The sequence below is a fragment of the Coturnix japonica genome, chromosome 8 (genome assembly GCF_001577835.2).
Source record: "Coturnix japonica isolate 7356 chromosome 8, Coturnix japonica 2.1, whole genome shotgun sequence".
Lineage (NCBI taxonomy): Eukaryota > Metazoa > Chordata > Aves > Galliformes > Phasianidae > Coturnix > Coturnix japonica.
The window spans coordinates 18,542,083-18,558,820 of record NC_029523.1 but is presented as its reverse complement, the minus strand read 5'-3'; the positions used below and the strand labels follow the sequence as shown (position 1 = coordinate 18,558,820).

General features: G+C 53.1%; 2 protein-coding genes across 4 annotated transcripts; one reads left to right on the top strand and one right to left on the bottom strand.

Annotated features, from left to right (window-relative positions):
• Window positions 1–40: 40 nt before the first annotated feature.
• On the bottom strand, window positions 41–3,274 carry UROD (uroporphyrinogen decarboxylase). Of its 3 annotated transcripts, none has more exons than XM_015870153.2 (10): window positions 3,213–3,274; window positions 2,493–2,605; window positions 2,307–2,386; window positions 1,986–2,048; window positions 1,693–1,890; window positions 1,310–1,471; window positions 1,030–1,167; window positions 730–830; window positions 447–513; window positions 41–313 (listed from the first exon to the last, which is right to left on the bottom strand). In XM_015870153.2, the coding sequence occupies exons 1-10, from the start codon at window positions 3,233–3,235 to the stop codon at window positions 149–151; spliced, it is 1,110 nt and encodes a 369-aa protein (XP_015725639.1). In that variant the 5' UTR covers window positions 3,236–3,274; the 3' UTR covers window positions 41–148. The 3 variants fall into 3 exon arrangements, with proteins under 3 accessions (XP_015725639.1, XP_032302032.1, XP_015725640.1); XM_032446141.1 differs by having other exon boundaries at window positions 2,493–2,679; window positions 3,213–3,250; XM_015870154.2 differs by lacking the exon at window positions 2,307–2,386.
• Window positions 3,275–3,425: 151 nt separating this feature from the next.
• On the top strand, window positions 3,426–16,633 carry LOC107317447 (E3 ubiquitin-protein ligase HECTD3-like). The gene is made up of 21 exons (XM_015870155.2): window positions 3,426–3,842; window positions 4,502–4,662; window positions 5,311–5,403; window positions 5,703–5,838; window positions 6,313–6,428; window positions 6,715–6,828; window positions 7,301–7,383; window positions 7,743–7,908; window positions 8,367–8,448; window positions 9,378–9,560; window positions 10,223–10,275; window positions 10,597–10,661; window positions 11,088–11,191; window positions 11,516–11,635; window positions 11,977–12,066; window positions 12,382–12,588; window positions 12,922–13,051; window positions 13,301–13,375; window positions 13,594–13,675; window positions 13,795–13,866; window positions 14,107–16,633. The coding sequence occupies exons 1-21, from the start codon at window positions 3,522–3,524 to the stop codon at window positions 14,189–14,191; spliced, it is 2,538 nt and encodes an 845-aa protein (XP_015725641.1). The 5' UTR covers window positions 3,426–3,521; the 3' UTR covers window positions 14,192–16,633.
• The last annotated feature ends 105 nt before the right edge of the window (window positions 16,634–16,738 follow it).

Here is a 16,738-nt window from a genome sequence, read left to right as displayed (position 1 = left end):
AGGGCCAATTCCCCACCCCCAGCTAGAGCCACGCAGGTGCTGTAAAGAAGGTGCTGGTTTAATGCTGCATCCCAACCTGGAGCAAGCTACCCTGTGACAAAAATACATTCAGGGTAGTTGTGCCCAACCTGAAGTCCTGTCCCCAGGCTCAGCCATGTTTATTGATATGGCGGGAGTGAGCATGCACAGCCTCCACAAAGGCAGCCACATGTTCGGGGTCCATGTCTGGGTAGAGGCCGTGGCCCAGGTTGGCGATGTAGCGTTGGGTCCCAAAGCTCTCCAGCATTTTCTTCACCAGCTCCCCGATCTTCTCCTGTAGATGTCACAGGAAACCATGTATCAACCTCATCAAGGTTCCCCATCCCCACCAGTCCCAGCCACCATCAGCCTGGGACATGAGTGAGGGTTGTAAGTGGGGAAATGGAGGCAGGAGGCCCATGGCTCACCTTGGGTGCATAGAGAGCGCAGGGATCCAGGTTTCCTTGCAGAGTGACACCTTTCCCTACCTGTGCACTGGAGCAGGGAGGAAACAGGTGAGTTGCTGTGTGTGGTGCAGAGATCAGGAGCAGCTACAGGACCCCTTGTGCAGCTCCCGGCTGCTGTGAGCTTCACAAAGCACTGGGGCCTGACTATCCTCTCCTCTGCACCAGAAAATTTCAGGCCTGCAATGCAGCAGGGCAGCCAGACAAAGGGAAGGGTCAGGATAAGAGTGCTGTGCCAGACTCTTACCGAGCTTCCTGGGGCTGGATGGTCCAGTCAAGACCGACAACCTCATAGCCAGCTTGTGCCAAATCACGCAGTGCGTAGTGTGCGTCCTTCGCAAAGACAATCTGGGGAAGGAGGAAATGGGCAGTAACTCCAGGAGACAGAGCTCCAGATGCCAGGGACAATGAGAGATACAGGTACAGACCCTGTCACACTGCTATCCTGGTAGCATCCCTTTGTACCCTCTCCCAGCCTCTCCTCGCAGCCATAATCCTCCATGTGCTCCCAGGGAACAGGGATATCCCAGGCAGCTTGCCCACTTACCATGGGCACCAGTGGCAGTGCCTCTGCTTTCAGCTTGCTCTTAACATCCCGGGCAATGTCTCGGATGTATGGCAGGGCAAACTCCCGAAACTGTTCTGGGCCTAAATGCCCTGCATGAGACTCAAACAGTTGGAGCGCCTGTTGGATACAAAGGGCTGGGTGAGCTGCAGGTACTATGCAGTGCAGTGCTTCAGTCCCTCATCTCACAAGCTGGACCTCTCTGCTTCTTGTCCCCAGTCCCTGCCCTCCTGAGGACCTGTCCCCATGCCTCAGGACACACCTGCGCTCCAGCAGCCACCTGCCCCACAAGGTAGTCGGTGACAACATCAGTCAGCAGCCTCAGCAGTCGGTGGCTTGCTTCAGGGTGACGGTACAGCCAGCTCTTGGCCTTTGCCATCGTAGTGGAGCCACCCCCTTCAACCATGTAGGACATAAGCGTCCACTGCAAGAAGGAGAGGAGCGGGGTGAGATGAAAAACATGTGAGGGGATAATTGTGGGATCAGTGCTGAAGACAGACTTGTGTGCAGGAGCAGCAGCTCTACTAGTTCTCTGCCTATATAGGACGAGTACAAGCTGGTCCCTGCAGCTCTGGAGGTGCCAAGACCAGCGCTACTCCAGAGGGAAGAGCAGGAAAACCCACTTTGCAGACTCCTATCACTTACAGGTGCCCCGGAGAAGCCGATGAGGGGCACTTTGCCCTCCAGGCTGTGCCGTGTCAGTGTCACAGCCTGGAAGACGTAACCCAGTTCTGCAGTCACGTCCACCTTCTGCCGTAGTTTCAGCAGATCCTCCACCTCCTTCAGGGGCTCTGGAAATGTGGGTCCTTTACCGGGGACCATGACAACCTCCATGCCCAGTGCCTGGGGACGGGGGAGAATGGAAGAGGCAGGAATGTGGCAGTTCTGGATCCAGCCCCGTGCCCAGTCATTGCTCCCCACCATTGATTGTAACTCACCTGGGGCACCACCAAGATGTCAGAGAAAATGATAGCAGCATCCAGAGGGAATCGTCTGAGTGGCTGTGGATGGCGGAGAGAAAAACGTAGCGTGGGTCCCTGTCCCTATGAGGGCTGGGACACGCATATGGGGTGCAGTGGGTGGGCAGGGCCCTGTCTGATGCTGGGGGGTCACTCTGTGGATGAACTCAGGGACTTTGAGCCACGTTTTGGGCTGCACAACCTAGTGAGCCACTTGGGGGTAAAGGCCAGACCGAAAGTTTCCTGCCACCTCTGTTATAAGAGGGGAAATGGGACACAACCCCCACAGAGGACAATCACCTGCAGCGTCAGCTCACAGCACAGCTTGGGACTCCGGCAAGTGTCAAAGAAATCCTGAGCAGCCCGGGTCTCCCGAAACTCTGCAAGGAACCAGCCGTGGTGACGAGGGCTGTGCTGGCTCCCATTGCCCCCCCCAACCCAGCCCTATATGCCACCATCCCAGCCCTATTTGCCACCCCCACTCACCCGGCAGGTATCGCCCCGCCTGCCGCATGCACCACACCGGGGTGTGCTCCGTGTCCTCTCCACGAGCCGCCCGCAGGAACGTGTCATTCTTCAGCTTGGGGAAGCCCTTGGGGCTGGAAGAACAGCAGGCGGGGCTGGTCACCATGGAGGGCACCGGGGCAGCGCTGTTGGCTCTCAGACCTGTTGGCTGCAGGGAGCCGGGCCTCTCTGGGGGCAGCGGGGCGACGGCCCCTCGGTGCGATTACGTTATCGCCGGCTGCAGCTGCTCCCACAGGGGCCGTGTGCCTGCAGGGCACGGCGCTATCTATCACACAGAGCTCCAGGGGCTGCATGGCGGGGGGGCACACGTGTGGGCCGCGATGGGGGCAGCCCAGAGCCCGATGGACGGAGCCCAGAGCTCCATAGCGGGGCCGGTACCGCAGCAGCGGAGTGAGCAGCGCCTCAGGAACGGCCCCGTGCCCGCAGCAAGACAGCTCGGGGACACGGCTGGACACAGCACTCGGGGTCCCGGTTGATCACAGCACTCGGGGTCAGGTCCCGGTTGATCCCAACACTCGGGGTCAGGTCCCGGTTGATCACAGCGCACTCTCCCGTCCCGCCCGTCCCGTCCCATTTCGTGCTCCCGGTCCCACGCCGCTCTGGCCGCCATGAGCCCCGTGGCCGCTCCGTGTCACCCTCCCGATCCCGTAGCCCCCGCTGACCCCGCTCCCGGTTACTCACACCAGCCGCTCGCTGCCCTCCATCCCGTCTCGCTTCCCGCCCCGCCCTCATCCCGCCCCGCCCCGCCGCCATCTTACCGTGACCCCTCCCCTCCGCACGCCGACCGGGCGCCGCCATCTTGCCCCGCCCTCACCCCTCCGTACGCCGCCATCTTGCTTTGCTCCCCTCTTCGCCGTACGCTTCATGGGCGCCGCCATCTTGCCTGCGGGCGCCGCCATCTTGGCTGTGCGGCGGGCGTGGTTTGCCGTAAAGCCGTGAGCACCGACCCCCGTCACACCGGCGGTGCGTGGCTCGGAGCTGCGGGGCGCGATGCGGGCGGGCGCCGAGGCTCCGCACCAGGTGCTGGGCCGGCTGCGGTTCCTGCTGCAGTGCAGCGAATGCTTCCGCCGCTCCCGGCCGCTGCCCGCCGCGCTGTGCTACGTGCCCCGCGAGGTGCAGTACAAGATCTGCAAGGACCCGTCGGCCGCCGCCTCGTCCCGCAGCCTGTTCAGCGTGTGGGACAGCCCCGGGCCGGCGCGGGGCTCCAAGCGGGCGGCGCGGGCCACCATCGAGGTGCGGAAGGGCGGCTGCCTCCGCGCTACGGGCGAGGAGTACTGCAACGGAGCGGGGCTGTGGGTGAAGCTCAGCAAGGTAACGCCCCCCGCTGCGCTCCGAGGGTCCGGGCCTACCGCGGAGCGGGGGGCGGCTCGGGGCCTGCGCTGCCCGCGGAGGGGCCCGGTCCCCGGCCCTTGGGTGGAGAGCCGCCCCGCCGGCCCCTGACATCGCCTCGTTCCCCCCGCCGCCCTCTGGCCGCGTCCTGTCGCCACCTGGTTGTGTTCCGGCCGCCTTCCTCATCGCTCGTGTCTACACCCCGTGCCACTGTCCCTTCCAGGCTCGGGCCTTGGTGGCGATGTGAGGCCCGGGGCCCTTAGTGCAATGCTGAGTGTGTCTGTGGTATCGTACCGTCATTAAGGATGGAAATGATCTCTGAGATCACCCAGTCCTACCCCCACCCCACCGTGCCCAATGAGCACATCTCTCAGTGCCACATCCCCACTGCTGTGGAACACCTGCAGGCACGGTGACCCCACCACCGCCCTGGACAGCTGTGTCACTGCAGCACCGTTCTTTAGGAGCAGAAATTGTTCTTAATATCCAGCCTGAGCTTTCCCTGGGGCCACTTGAAGCTACTGCCTCTCATCCCATTGCTGTTACCCAGCAAAAGAGGCCCACCATCACTTTGCTGCAACCTCCTTTCAAGGAGTTGTAGAGGTCCAGGGGGTCCGTACAGGATGTATTTTGCCCCACAGGAGCAGCTGGAAGAATACAAGAGTGGCTGTGATCTGGAGGAAGGCTGGGTCCTGGTGTGCAAGCATGCAGAAGGAGGGGACAGGCTGGTCCCAGTTGAGTCCACAGAGAGGATCCAGAGGCAGCAGCAGTTGTTTGGGGTTGATTACAAACCTGTGATCAGGTATGGGGTTGTGGCTCACATCCCTTCCATGTAGGTTGTGGAAAGTGATACTGTTCCTAGGCTGCTTTACAAGCATGTGTCCAGCGTCTTCCCTTCCTTGTAACTGGGAAAAGTGCAATATGCAGGAAACATCAAAATCTGTCTCCAGAGTCAGACTTAGAAATCAAAGTTTTGATGCCCACAGTGAGAAGCTGGAGAAGCTTTAAACTTGAGATTTCTGTTTTAGAACCTTCAGGTTGTTTGTAGTCTGAGCCTGCTGTCTTGATGTCTCACTTCCTTATGTGTACGTGAGCACTGAAGTTCTCATCTGCTCATGTTATGCTGCTTGAGATTTTGATGTCTTTTCCCTCACAGTCCTTTCTGTCCTGGACTGAAAAGTCCCAGCCTGCTTGGCCATTTCATATACAAAAGTGACACAGTGAGGAACCCAGACGTGGAATTGCTTTGTTTTGCTTGGTCACTATCACCAATGCAGCTGGGGCTATTGATTGGAAGAAGTAAAGAGTGTCTGAACAGAAAAGGCATGTGATAAGGATATGATGGAGGATGAAATGCAATGTGGCTTTAAACCTGAATCTTCCCCTTCCAGCTACTTCTCAAGTACCTGTGTTTTTTCCCCTGGGATTCTCTCACTCCGTCTTGTTTCAGGTGGGAGCAAGTGGTGGATCTGACTTACTCCCTGCGCCTGGGAGCAAAGCCCAAGCCTATGGACCAGGATGAAGCTGCAGTAGAGAAGCTTCGGTAGGAGCTGTTTCATGGTGTGTGCACACTTCAGCTGTGGGTGGGTGCAAGCTGCTGTCTCTCCCTTGTTGCTCAGACAGCCATCTCTTGTAAATTGGGGTGTGGAGCAAGACAGGAAGTGGGGAAGCTGAGCTCTGCTCAGTGAAGTTTTGTTCTAAATAAGCCAGCGTGAACCAGAAAACAAGGTGAAGTTCAAGGCAGACTTGGACCTACATTTCCTGACCCATTCACCTGGCAGGGGTCAGCGAAGCCTCGCTGTCCCTGGATCTCTAATACTGTTGACCTCTTTATCCTGGTAGGTTTGTGCCTCCAACATGGACTTATGAATGTGATGAAGACCTGGTGCATTTCTTGTATGATCATATTGGTAAGGAGGATGAGAACTTGGGCAGCGTCAAGCAGTATGTGGACAGTATCGACGTCTCATCCTACACGGTGAGTAGTGTGTGTGGGGTAAAAGGACAGGGCTTGATCAACCCTGCTGTGCTGTAGGGCTGGGGAGTGTGTGTGTTGGGTGTGCTGTCCTACTCTGGGATGGTCTGGTCTATGTTATGTGGTTGTGGAGGGTAAGGTGCAGACTTGGAGGGGAGTGTCATGCTGAGCATTGTGTAATGCAGCCCCTGGATGAGCTGTGCAAGCTGTGATCTGAGAAGTAAATGCTAATGGTAGCTGCTAAGCTGATTTTTAGGGAGAGTTTCATACTCTTGTGCTGTGCATGTGACATCATAGTGCCTTAGCAGGCCTGTCCCAGCACCCTGTGCTGTATTCTTTATGTTAACCCAGAGGCCAGCAAATGGGAACGGGCCAATTAGATACCCTCTGGTTCTATGATTCCTGACAAAAGTAGCCACTAAGGAGAAATAATCCTGGCCCTCTCTGACTTTCCCTTCATTCATTGCCCTTTTCCAGGAAGACTTCAATGTGTCGTGTCTGACGGACAGCCATGCTGACACGTACTGGGAGAGTGATGGGTCCCAGGGCCAGCACTGGGTGCGGCTCAACATGAAGAAAGGCACCATTGTCAAGTGAGGCATCTCTCCCCTGTGTGCTGACTCACTGCTGGGGTGGGCACTGCAGCCCCTGCTCTGTGCATGAGTCTGCCATGGCCTTAGGTTGCTGTGCCCTCCCTGCTCCTTGTCCCCTGCTTTGGCTTTGGGTTTGAGCAGCTCTTAGCCAATGTTGTCACAGGTACCTGGGGGTATCAGCACTGTCTGTATGTGCTTGGTACAGGTGTGGCCAGGCTTTGAGGGAGGAGCAGTGGTAGTTGTTCAGAAGTAGAGCTGTCTCTTCATTTCTTGCTTCCTTTTGCAGGAAGCTTCTGCTGACTGTTGATACTACTGATGAGAACTTCATGCCCAAGCGTGTCGCCGTGTACGGGGGTGAGGGGGACAACCTGAAGAAACTGAACGATGTTGGCATTGATGAGTGAGTGGATGGAGGTGGGAAGTGTAGTGTGGCCCTTCTGAGGGCTTGAGGTGCTGGGCACCTCAACTATAGGTCGTCACACCAACTCCAGCCTCACTTTAGTGGCTCAGGGCCTTGGGAGAGGCATTTTCCATCTCTCCAATCTAACACTTTGAAACCCCATTCCCAGCTCCTGCAGTCCTGGCCTTTCAGATGGGAGGACTTGCTGATGGTTAACAACTAGTATGGCTGGGTTAATTCAGAGAGCTGTACTGTCTTATTGAACAAGACATTGCCTAGACCTGAGGTAACAGGAGGTTTGGATATTCATGTGAGCTCTGTGGTACTGATGGAGGCAGGCAACTGGGTCTGGGTTCCTCCTGCTGCTTCCCATTCTGAAGGATGCAACTTTTTCCTTACGAGCAGCCGAGTGAATTTTGACAGGTTGGGCAAGGGATCAGCTCTGCAGCCTCTGTCTGTGCTGTGCTTGCAGGAGTTACATTGGGGATGTGTGCGTCCTTGAGGACATGACAACACACCTGCCTGTCATCGAGATCCGGATTGTGGAGTGCAGAGGTAGGGCTAGGAGTTATGGCCACATCTATAATGCACCTGTGAGATACTGTACATTGAGTTTATTCCTGCAGCTTGTACTTCTTGGCCAGGTACTCCAGAGCAGCTTGAGGATTTGCAAGCCTTGTGCTTTCAGCCTCTTTTTCTTTTCTTTGTGTCTGATTTTGTTGTTTTGTTTTTTTTCCCCTCTTCTTTAAATTCCTCATTTCTGCACAAAGTTCTTTCAGACTTTCAGTGCTCAGACCCAAAGCTGGTGAAGCTGATCATGTTTTTAGTGCTCTTACTTGGAGATGGTTCTGACCTGCTGCATCTGGAAGGCTTACTTTCTCGTGGACTTATTATCTGTGGCCTTCCTTTGGCAGATGATGGGATTGACGTTCGCCTTCGTGGCATCAAAATCAAATCCTCCCGACAGAGGGACTTGGGGCTCAGTGCTGACATGTTCCAGCTGGCCAATTTAGTACGCTACCCCCGCCTGGAAGGGACAGACCCTGACCTGCTGTACCGGAGGGCAGTGCTCATTCAGAGGTACTGTATGGGCGTGCAGTGGGGTGGTGCTATCTGCAGGGATTGGTGCCCTCTGCAGTCCAAGTAATGGCTGGGAGCTCTAAAGCTCTTTGACACCACCTGGGATGGGTATCCTGGACCTTGGAGAAAGTAGCAGAGGTTTTCTTAGGTAGCTTTCATACATTTTTAAGAAGAATCTTGCAGTTCAAGTTCAACATTTTGTGTGTTGCAGGTGCAGCTTATCTGTGTTGCAGGGGGGATAGGGAGGCAGATGCACACAGAGTCCCTTGCAAAGGGTGCATAGTTGCTGCAATGAGAGTTTAGTGCTACAGGCTCTTTGATTTTAAAAAAAATCACACTGGCTTGTGTTTGGTCAGCTGCTACTTTTCTGTTTGTGTCTGAAGTGCCTGGCCTGGAATAGGCTTATTCAGATCCCTTTCCCTTCAGGGTATTGCAGTACCTTCTTCTTTGGGATTTAGGTTCATCAAGCTCCTGGATAGTGTCTTGCATCATTTGGTGCCAGCCTGGGACCACACTGTTGGCACATTCAGCAAACTCAAGGTGAGTGATTTCCTCTGTGTCTTGTGGGGCCTCAATGAGGCAGAGTGATTGCACTTGGGCTGTGGCAAGGGAGACAGTCAGTGCTTGTTGCTTTTAAAGCAGCTCAAGGGAAATACCTGGCTGAGCTCCTTTCATTAAAGCTGTGAAAGGCGATATTGTTTTGAGACTATTTTCCTGCTAGAACACTGATGTGGAAATGTTGTAGCTGTGCAGTAACAAGAAGAATGAAACCAAGGCTCTGGGGGTGAGAGAACATCACCCACAAAAGGACTCAGACTGTAGCTGCACTGGTTGTGTGAGCTGGGCATACATCCCCTCTGAGATCACAGCCCAGCACACTCTGTTCCCGTGCTTGCTGCCAGCAGTTTTGAACTGGCTGTGTCCAAATGGCAGAGCTTCTTACCAGTAACTACTTTCTGGCTTTTGATTTGCTCCTTTCTCGTAAGACTCAATTATCCTTCCAGTTGTCTGTTTTCCTCACATCCTCTCCCAGAATATGCTGGGCATTGCTAGGGTAGTCTAGCTCTGTGTGCTTCCAGGCCTACTGCTAGAAAACACTGTAATCCCTGTGCCAGCTTAGCCTAAAACCCAGAGCATTTAAGGATTCTTGTTTGTCTAGCAGAGCTTGGTTTCATTACAAGTAGGAGGAATAGTAAGACTCTTGTTCTGGTGAGAGTGAAGGAGAGTCCAAGCAACATTAGAGAGTGAGTATCAGATGACTGCTGATGGAGGGAGAATTGGGCTCGGTCTGTCCGTTAAGCCAGAAAGGAAAGTCTTTGGAGACAGAAGATCAGATAGAGAAATTACTGTTGAGGAGAATGTGGCTGTGTGTGGGCGGTTGTGGATCTGGGAAGGGGAAAGAACTAGGAAGCAGGTAATGTGCTTTGGGCACTGGGCACTTCTGACATTTTGAACTTACCTGTTGGCAGCATATCAAGCAGTTCTTGTTGCTGTCCAAGAGGCGCACAGCTCTCATTACACAGTGTCTGAAGGATTCAGAGACAAGCAAGCCCAACTTCATGCCACGGCTCTATATTAACCGACGCCTGGCTATGGAGCACCGAGACAACCCTGCCTTGGATCCCAGCTGCAAGAATGCCGTCTTCACTCAGGTATTTCTCCTCCTGGGGAGGACTCCCCACTGCTTTGAGGAGAGTGGAGCATCCTAAAACGAAAATGAACCAGAGGGAGGTGGGTGGAGGGAAGAGCTTGGGAGGTAGAGTTACCTGGTGACTTCAGGGTTTCTTTACATGACTCGTAGGCTCTACAATTACAAGTGCTGATGATCTCTTATCCAGGAATATCTGAATATCAGAGCTGATGTCTTTGTTCTGTATTAGGTTTTGTTGTTGACATGTTGCTAATGCACAGCATAACGATCTTATTACACTGAAAGGACAGCAGAGGCTTCTTCTGTGACAACAATAACGCAGCTGCACACAGTCCTGTGGCATTACAGCAATACCAATATTCCTATTGTCATTCTCCCTCTGTTTCCAAAAGATCTATTGCTCAATGTGTGCACAGACAGCCTAGACTGAAACAAGTTTTCATCTGCATTCAGTGTACCTCTGAAGCTAGGAAGCTGCAAGTGGTGTAAAATACTGTAATTATGTTGTGTTTTCAGAAGTGAAGGGCTGTAGGCCATTTAGGGGTCAGCTTCAGTCGGTATTTAAGGGTTTGAGACAAACGAGATTCCTTCCAATTTCCAGTCTTCACTTGGCACCGTTTCTTCTGGAGAGGGGATACCAGCTTTGATCTCTACTTGTTGCAGGTGTATGAAGGCCTGAAGCCCTCCGACAAGTTTGAAAAGCCTCTAGATTATAGGTAAGCAGCATTGGGGTTAGGGAGGGGATCATGCATTGCTGGGAGCTATGCCCTCTTTCACAGCAGGATATTTGGGAAGCACCTGTCTGCCCTCTGGAAAGGCTTTGCTAGGTCAGACATGGGATGAGAGCCTGTTCTCCCAAGGTGTTTCCTCCCTTCTGAGATTGTAGCTGACTTGAGATTGAGGTCTTTTCTTAAGCCCAGGCTGCTATGCCCCAGGCCTCTGGCCTCTCTGCTCTCTCAGCTGCCTCCTCAGTCTCTCCTTGGATTTGGGTGCACTGAGCACCTACAGCAGTTGAGGCAGTTCCTGGTTCTCTACAGGTGGCCGCTGCGTTACGACCAGTGGTGGGAGTGCAAATTCATCGCAGAGGGCATCATTGACCAAGGTAGGGGCTGTGTGGGCAAAGGGGGGGCAGAGTTGCAGGTTGATGGTGTAACCCTGTTGCTGCAGGGTTTCTCATTTGCTCCCAGTGTTATTGCTGCTGGAGGAGAAAGGCAGGTCACCTTGTCCTGCCACCTTCTGCAGTGTTGTGGGTAAAGAGAATTGCATTCTGACAGTGGTGTCAGACCTCCATTAGTCACTAGCAGCAGTTTTGACAGTGGCAGTGTTCCCTCTGGCTGTTCTACATGAGCCAGGCAGCGGTGTTACTTCTGCTGTCTTATTTCCTCTGATGCCTTAGGGCTGTGACAGGAGCCTGCTATTCAGCTCTGGACTCTGTTGGATCAAAACCCCAAATCTTGTTTCTGTGCTCCTGTGAGTCAGCAAACGAGGAGTTTCTGTCACTAAAAATGCCATTCTTCTGGGATTGCAGGTGGTGGTTTTCGGGACAGCCTGGCAGACATGTCGGAGGAGCTGTGTCCCAGCTCAGCAGACACTCCTGTGCCCCTGCCCTTCTTTGTGCGCACATCTAACCAGGTGCTGTGGATTGGGGGTACTTGAGGCAGAAAGTACTTAGTACACACTATTGTGCCTGGCAAAGCAGAACTGTTCGTATCCCCTTTCATGCCTGAGATGTACCTATCTTTGCTAGTTCAAAGCCTTTTCTCGTTAACTATGAAGGACTGAATATGTTGCTTTGTGACATTCTGGTTGTAAGATATGTTGATAAGTTCCTCGCTTGGAACATTACCACAGAGGTCGTGGGGTTTAGCCCTCTTCCACTGTGGAAAATTCCCAGTCACTGCAAGAGCTGCTTGTAGTGCTTCATGTTAGGCTGAGTGTTGACTCTTATTCTTTTAGGGTAACAGCACTGGAGAAGCCAGGGACATGTATGTCCCCAACCCCTCCTGTAAAGACTTCCCAAAGTATGAGTGGATTGGGCAGATCATGGGAGCAGCTCTGAGGGGCAAGGAGTTTCTGGTGAGTTTTCTGGTGTGGGGGTTTGCCACAAAAGAATTGTTAGTCCTCTTGTGCCACTTATCCAACAGGAACATGGGAAGGTCTTGTGATCATGCACTGGGACAAAAGGTGTTAGTCAGGGTTTGGGGCCAAGAGCTCGCAGCCTGAATTTCAGGTGATGCTGCTGGGAACCTGAGGGAGCGTATCTGGTCTCTGCTCAGTTCTATTTAGGACAGGGTACCTGATGAGCCCTGCACGCAGACAGGGAGACTGGTGAAGCCTCCACTGTGGTTGAACCCCATTTCTATCCTTGGGACTATCTCCTTTCTCACAAACTCAGCAGAACTGCTCTTCTCCTTCAGGTCCTGGCTCTTCCTGGCTTTGTATGGAAACAATTAACAGGGGAGGAGGTCAGCTGGAGCAAAGACTTTGCTGCGGTGGACTCAGTGCTGGTGAGAAGGACTGGGAGGCTCTGCCTGTGCTATTCCCTTGTGGTGCTCTGCAAGTCTATGTTTTCTATACTGACAGAGAGGGCACTATTAGCATTTAATACATCTCAGAGCTGATGCAGACGTAGCAGGGCTGACTTGCTTTCAGCACACAATGCCCCAAGGTCTGCTAAACAGCAAGTGCAGCTGTAGGGCAGCATATCCCACGCTGCACTGTTGTCTCAGTCACTCTAGCCCCTATCTGGAAAAGTAGGAGGTGAGGGACCAGGCATATTTCTGCCCACTGGGCATGTCTCTAACAAACACTGATCTGGACAGGTGAAACTCCTGGAGGTGATGGAAGTGATGGACAAAGACACCTTTGAGTTCAAATTTGGGAACGAGCTGACCTACACAACAGTGCTGAGTGACCAACGCATGGTGGAGCTGATTCCCAATGGCAGCAACACCGTGGTCCGCTATGAGGACCGTAAGGAGTTCATCCGTCTGGTACAGAAAGCTCGACTGGAGGAGAGCAAGGAGCAGGTAATGCTCTCCCATAGCGTCAGTGGCCATTGAATTCCCAGAGACATACGTAAGTGTGTATAGTAGTTAATGTCCCTGTGCTCATTAGTGAAATACTGGGCAGTCCTTTAGGGTGGCATGTAGCAGCATGAGAGACAGAATTTTATTCTCAGTTCCAATAGAGGCTTCCTGAGTGAACTGGAATGCATTTCTCTGGGATCCCATTCCCCACTGCAGGTCCCATGGAGCATTTGCTGAGTGGTCACTTGGCTTCAGTTCAGTGGTCCTCAGACTCAACCCTGAGCCAGGAAAGTAGGCAAGACATACTGCTCACCTGCCTTGCTTCCTTTTCAGATCATGGCTATGCAAGCTGGGCTGTTAAAGGTGGTACCCCAAGCTGTTCTTGACCTCCTCACTTGGCAGGAGCTGGAAAAGAAAGTTTGTGGAGACCCTGAAGTCACAGTTGATGCCCTGAAGAAACTCAGTAAGTGAAGGCCCTCTGCTGAAAGCTCTTTCCCTGAATGACTGTCTTTCTTCCGTGCTGAGACAAGGGGTGTGTGGGAGCCATGTATTAGCCTTTGTTATGGCGATGGTATGAGCCTGTTCATTTTTTGCCCATAGCTGAGTGCTAACAGGATCAGGGAGTGCCCATGGCTATGCACAAGATGCCATGCTCTAATTTGTCCAGGAGGAGCTGAGATCTCTAAGACTTCTTTTCTGTATCCTCTGGCAGCTCGGTTTGAGGACTTTGAGCCACTGGACACCCGTGTTCAGTACTTCTGGGAAGCACTCAACAACTTCACCAATGGTGAGTGATTTGCTCTGCCACTGCACGTCTCCTTATGCCGTGACAACCTCTAAGTGCTGGCTGGGAATGGAGAGATTGAAACCACCCTTGTTGCTGCCTGGGGAACAGATGGGAACCAAGCAGAGCAAGCTGCTGGGCTAGAGGAGATACCTGGAAGTGGCTATGCTTGATCTCATGTTGCCCCGGGATCCGTTGATACCTTTGTTCTCCCTTCACAGAGGATCGCAGCCGCTTCCTCCGGTTCGTTACTGGCAGAAGCCGCCTCCCAGCACGGATCTACATCTATCCAGACAAAGTAGGGTGAGTCTGTTTCTTTTTCACAGACTGCAAGGCTAACAGATCCAAGGGATCTGCGGTCTGCTCTTCTTTCTTTCCTTGTTGGTTTGCTGATTCTAACCAGTTTGTCACCTTTCCCCAAGCTCTGAGACAACAGATGCATTGCCAGAGTCCTCCACCTGCTCCAGTACCCTCTTCTTGCCCAACTATGCCACGTAAGTGTCATAGCTTCTCTGCAACCGGGGGATTCTATGTCTGAGCTTTCCTAGCCTCTCTGCTGACACACATAGCCCCATTACTTTGCTGTGCTTTTATTTCCCCAACTGCATCATGTGACCGTTGTGATATTTTTTTGTGAGCAGCTTTTGAAGCATAGCCTATATCTCATCATCTCAGCTGGCAGATGCAGAAATTGCAATTCCTTCTTGTCTTTCTCCCCCTTCTTCCCTCCCTAGAGCCAAGGTATGTGAAGAGAAGTTACGCTATGCAGCCTATAACTGTGTGGCCATTGACACAGACATGAGTCCATGGGAGGAGTGATGTTGCAGCCTCACCGAGCAGCATGGACAATCACTTGACAAAACCATACAGTGGGAAGAGCTCCCTTGTCCTCCCAGATTATGTATATATAATAAACATCTAGGTGTGAAGCCTGGCTTCCTACAGTGGTAACCAGCACCACTTTGGACACAGAGGTTTGGAACTGACTTGGAATGTAAATGTTATTGCAGTAATGAAACCCTATTTCCAGCCTTCATTCATCAGAAAGGCCTAGTAGGCCTTTGCAATGAGTTTCTTCTCCCAGTGTTCCCATTGCAGCTCCGTAACTTGCTCTTCCCAGACTGTGTTCTGCTCCAAACAGAAGTGGGACAAAGAACTGTGAGCTGCAGCTGAGAGCATTGTGTGTTAGAGGAGGTCACTGTGTCCTAGCCCAAGTGTCCTGACTGCATTCCTTTGCCTTGTTCCTGCTTTCACATGAGGTCATGGAAGTGAGATCATTCATCTAGGTTTGAGAGGTGCTGCAGGGGTGCCTTTGGCCGCCAGGTGTCACGACAGGCTTGTACAATAAGAATGTGGGTGCTGTGGGGTGCTATTACATGACAGAATCCCTGTTCCTGTGACCCCCTGTAGTTCTCCACACCATTGCACAGCAGCAACTGCTGGGGGAGCTGCTCCCCTGCAGCATGTGGGAACGATTTGCTTTCCTCCCTCTCTATAGTCTCCTGGTTCTGCATTCTGCCCAGGGCATGCTGGTAGCCTAGCAGCTGTTCTCCCAGGCTCTTTGAGCCTTGTTTTTCTCCCAAAAGCCTGTGTTACAATTAATCTGTTACGGTTCTCATGGAGATGTGCAGGCAGGGCCAAGCTCTTCTAGACAGCAGAGGTGGCAGCAGTATCAGGCAGAGCAGCGCTGGCCTCTTCCTCTCTGATGTGGGGGGAGAGGTGGAGGTGTTGTGGGGGGGAGGACAACCATCACCCCAAGGTAGTGGAGAAGCTCTGTGTGTTTCTGAGTTTGGAGCAGGTCAGTATGTGTGACCAGGCAGAAGGCAATGAAAGCTTTACAACATCAAAGCCATTCTTGGATTTTTCCAGCCCTGAGCAGGGTTTAGTTATTGCCTCACACTGTGAGCTACCCACCACAGGCTGCTTTTACACCCCAGCTTCATCTTCAGTCCCTGAGAGCTGCTGGTCCCTTACTAGTGACTTGTGCTGGAGTGGGGCCAGTGCTGTGAGGTAGGATTTATCGTGTCTGAGCACATCATGCCTTACTCTCTTCCGTTGGAGTCTGTCATTCAATTGCTCCTGGTTGTAAATGAAGTCATTCCCTTTACCAGGTTCCTTAGAAACTGCCGTTATTCCCAGAACTGCTGAGGGGTTGTGCTGAAAGGAATGCAGGATCAGCAGAGCACAGGCTGAGGTCTCCTTGCATTACAGTGAGTGGAAGGAGCATAGGGTGAGCAGGAAAGTCCCTTTTGGCAGGGCTGGCTTACAGCAGAGCCTTCCACACATGCTGTGCTGGGTGCTAAGCCCCATCTGCCGGAGGAGGAGGTTTCTGTAAATCCTAGAGTTGTCTCAGAACTGAGCTCTGTGACTTTGCAGCTGATTTCAGCAGTAAAGCATGCAGAGGAACAGGGCAGTGTGATACCCTTCTGCTCTGGTGGCTGAGTCACAGCCCGGTGTGTTTGCTTTAAGTCAGTGTGAGTGAGCTGGTGGAAGGGCTCTGACCTGCTGCCTTGGCCGTGGGTGGGAGTGCTGGGGAAGAAATCTTTAGCATCACACTAAGGAGCTCAGAGAGCAGCGGGGTGAGACGGGGTCTGAAGTGGGCCAGCCCAGAGCCTTGCATGATGCCAATGGGGTAGAATTGATCCTGCTTCTCTGACTGTGCCTGCTTACCAGTGAGGGAGGTCAGCAGGAGGGTGGGTCGCTGACATGCAGAACTTGAAGAAGGAAAGATGAACTCCTTTCTGGTGCTTTATTGCAGGGCATGGACGTTTTGGAGGAGGTGACAGAGAGAGCAAAGTGATGTCCGTGGGGAAGGACAGGCCCTGTGCTATGGCGCTGTGCCCTCCTACTGCTGTATGTGGCCAAGGCAGGGGCACTTTGAGTAGCACAGAGAGCTATGAGCAGGAGTGTTCCCCCTCCATTGCTGAGGCTGGAATGGGTTTAGGTCAGTGTTTGGGCCAAGGGCATCTTGAGCCATTGCTGGGATGCGGCCTGGTGTGCTGCTGGCTGTATGGGTGTGCTGGGAGGAAAGACGTGGGGAGGGATCAGTGCTGTGACAGCTCTGGGGAACCACTTTCTCTCCCCTGATTTCAGCTTGCTGAATTGTCATAGAGTAGCTCCAGGTGATTAATAGCACGTGTAGCCTAGCTGTTCTTGTTCTTCCACTAATAGCCTGCAGTATGACAAGCTATAAATAGTCAGACAGGAGCCGTCTGTCCCTACCTCACCTGGGATCTAAAATAAAACGAACTAACAACCCCTGCTGGTGTTTCTGATGCTGTGTCAGCTGAGGGTTCTAGTAGTGCTGTTGTGTTATACGGTGCTGGAGAGGGATGGCACGAGCTGAGCTGGAAGAGAAGGCAGGCA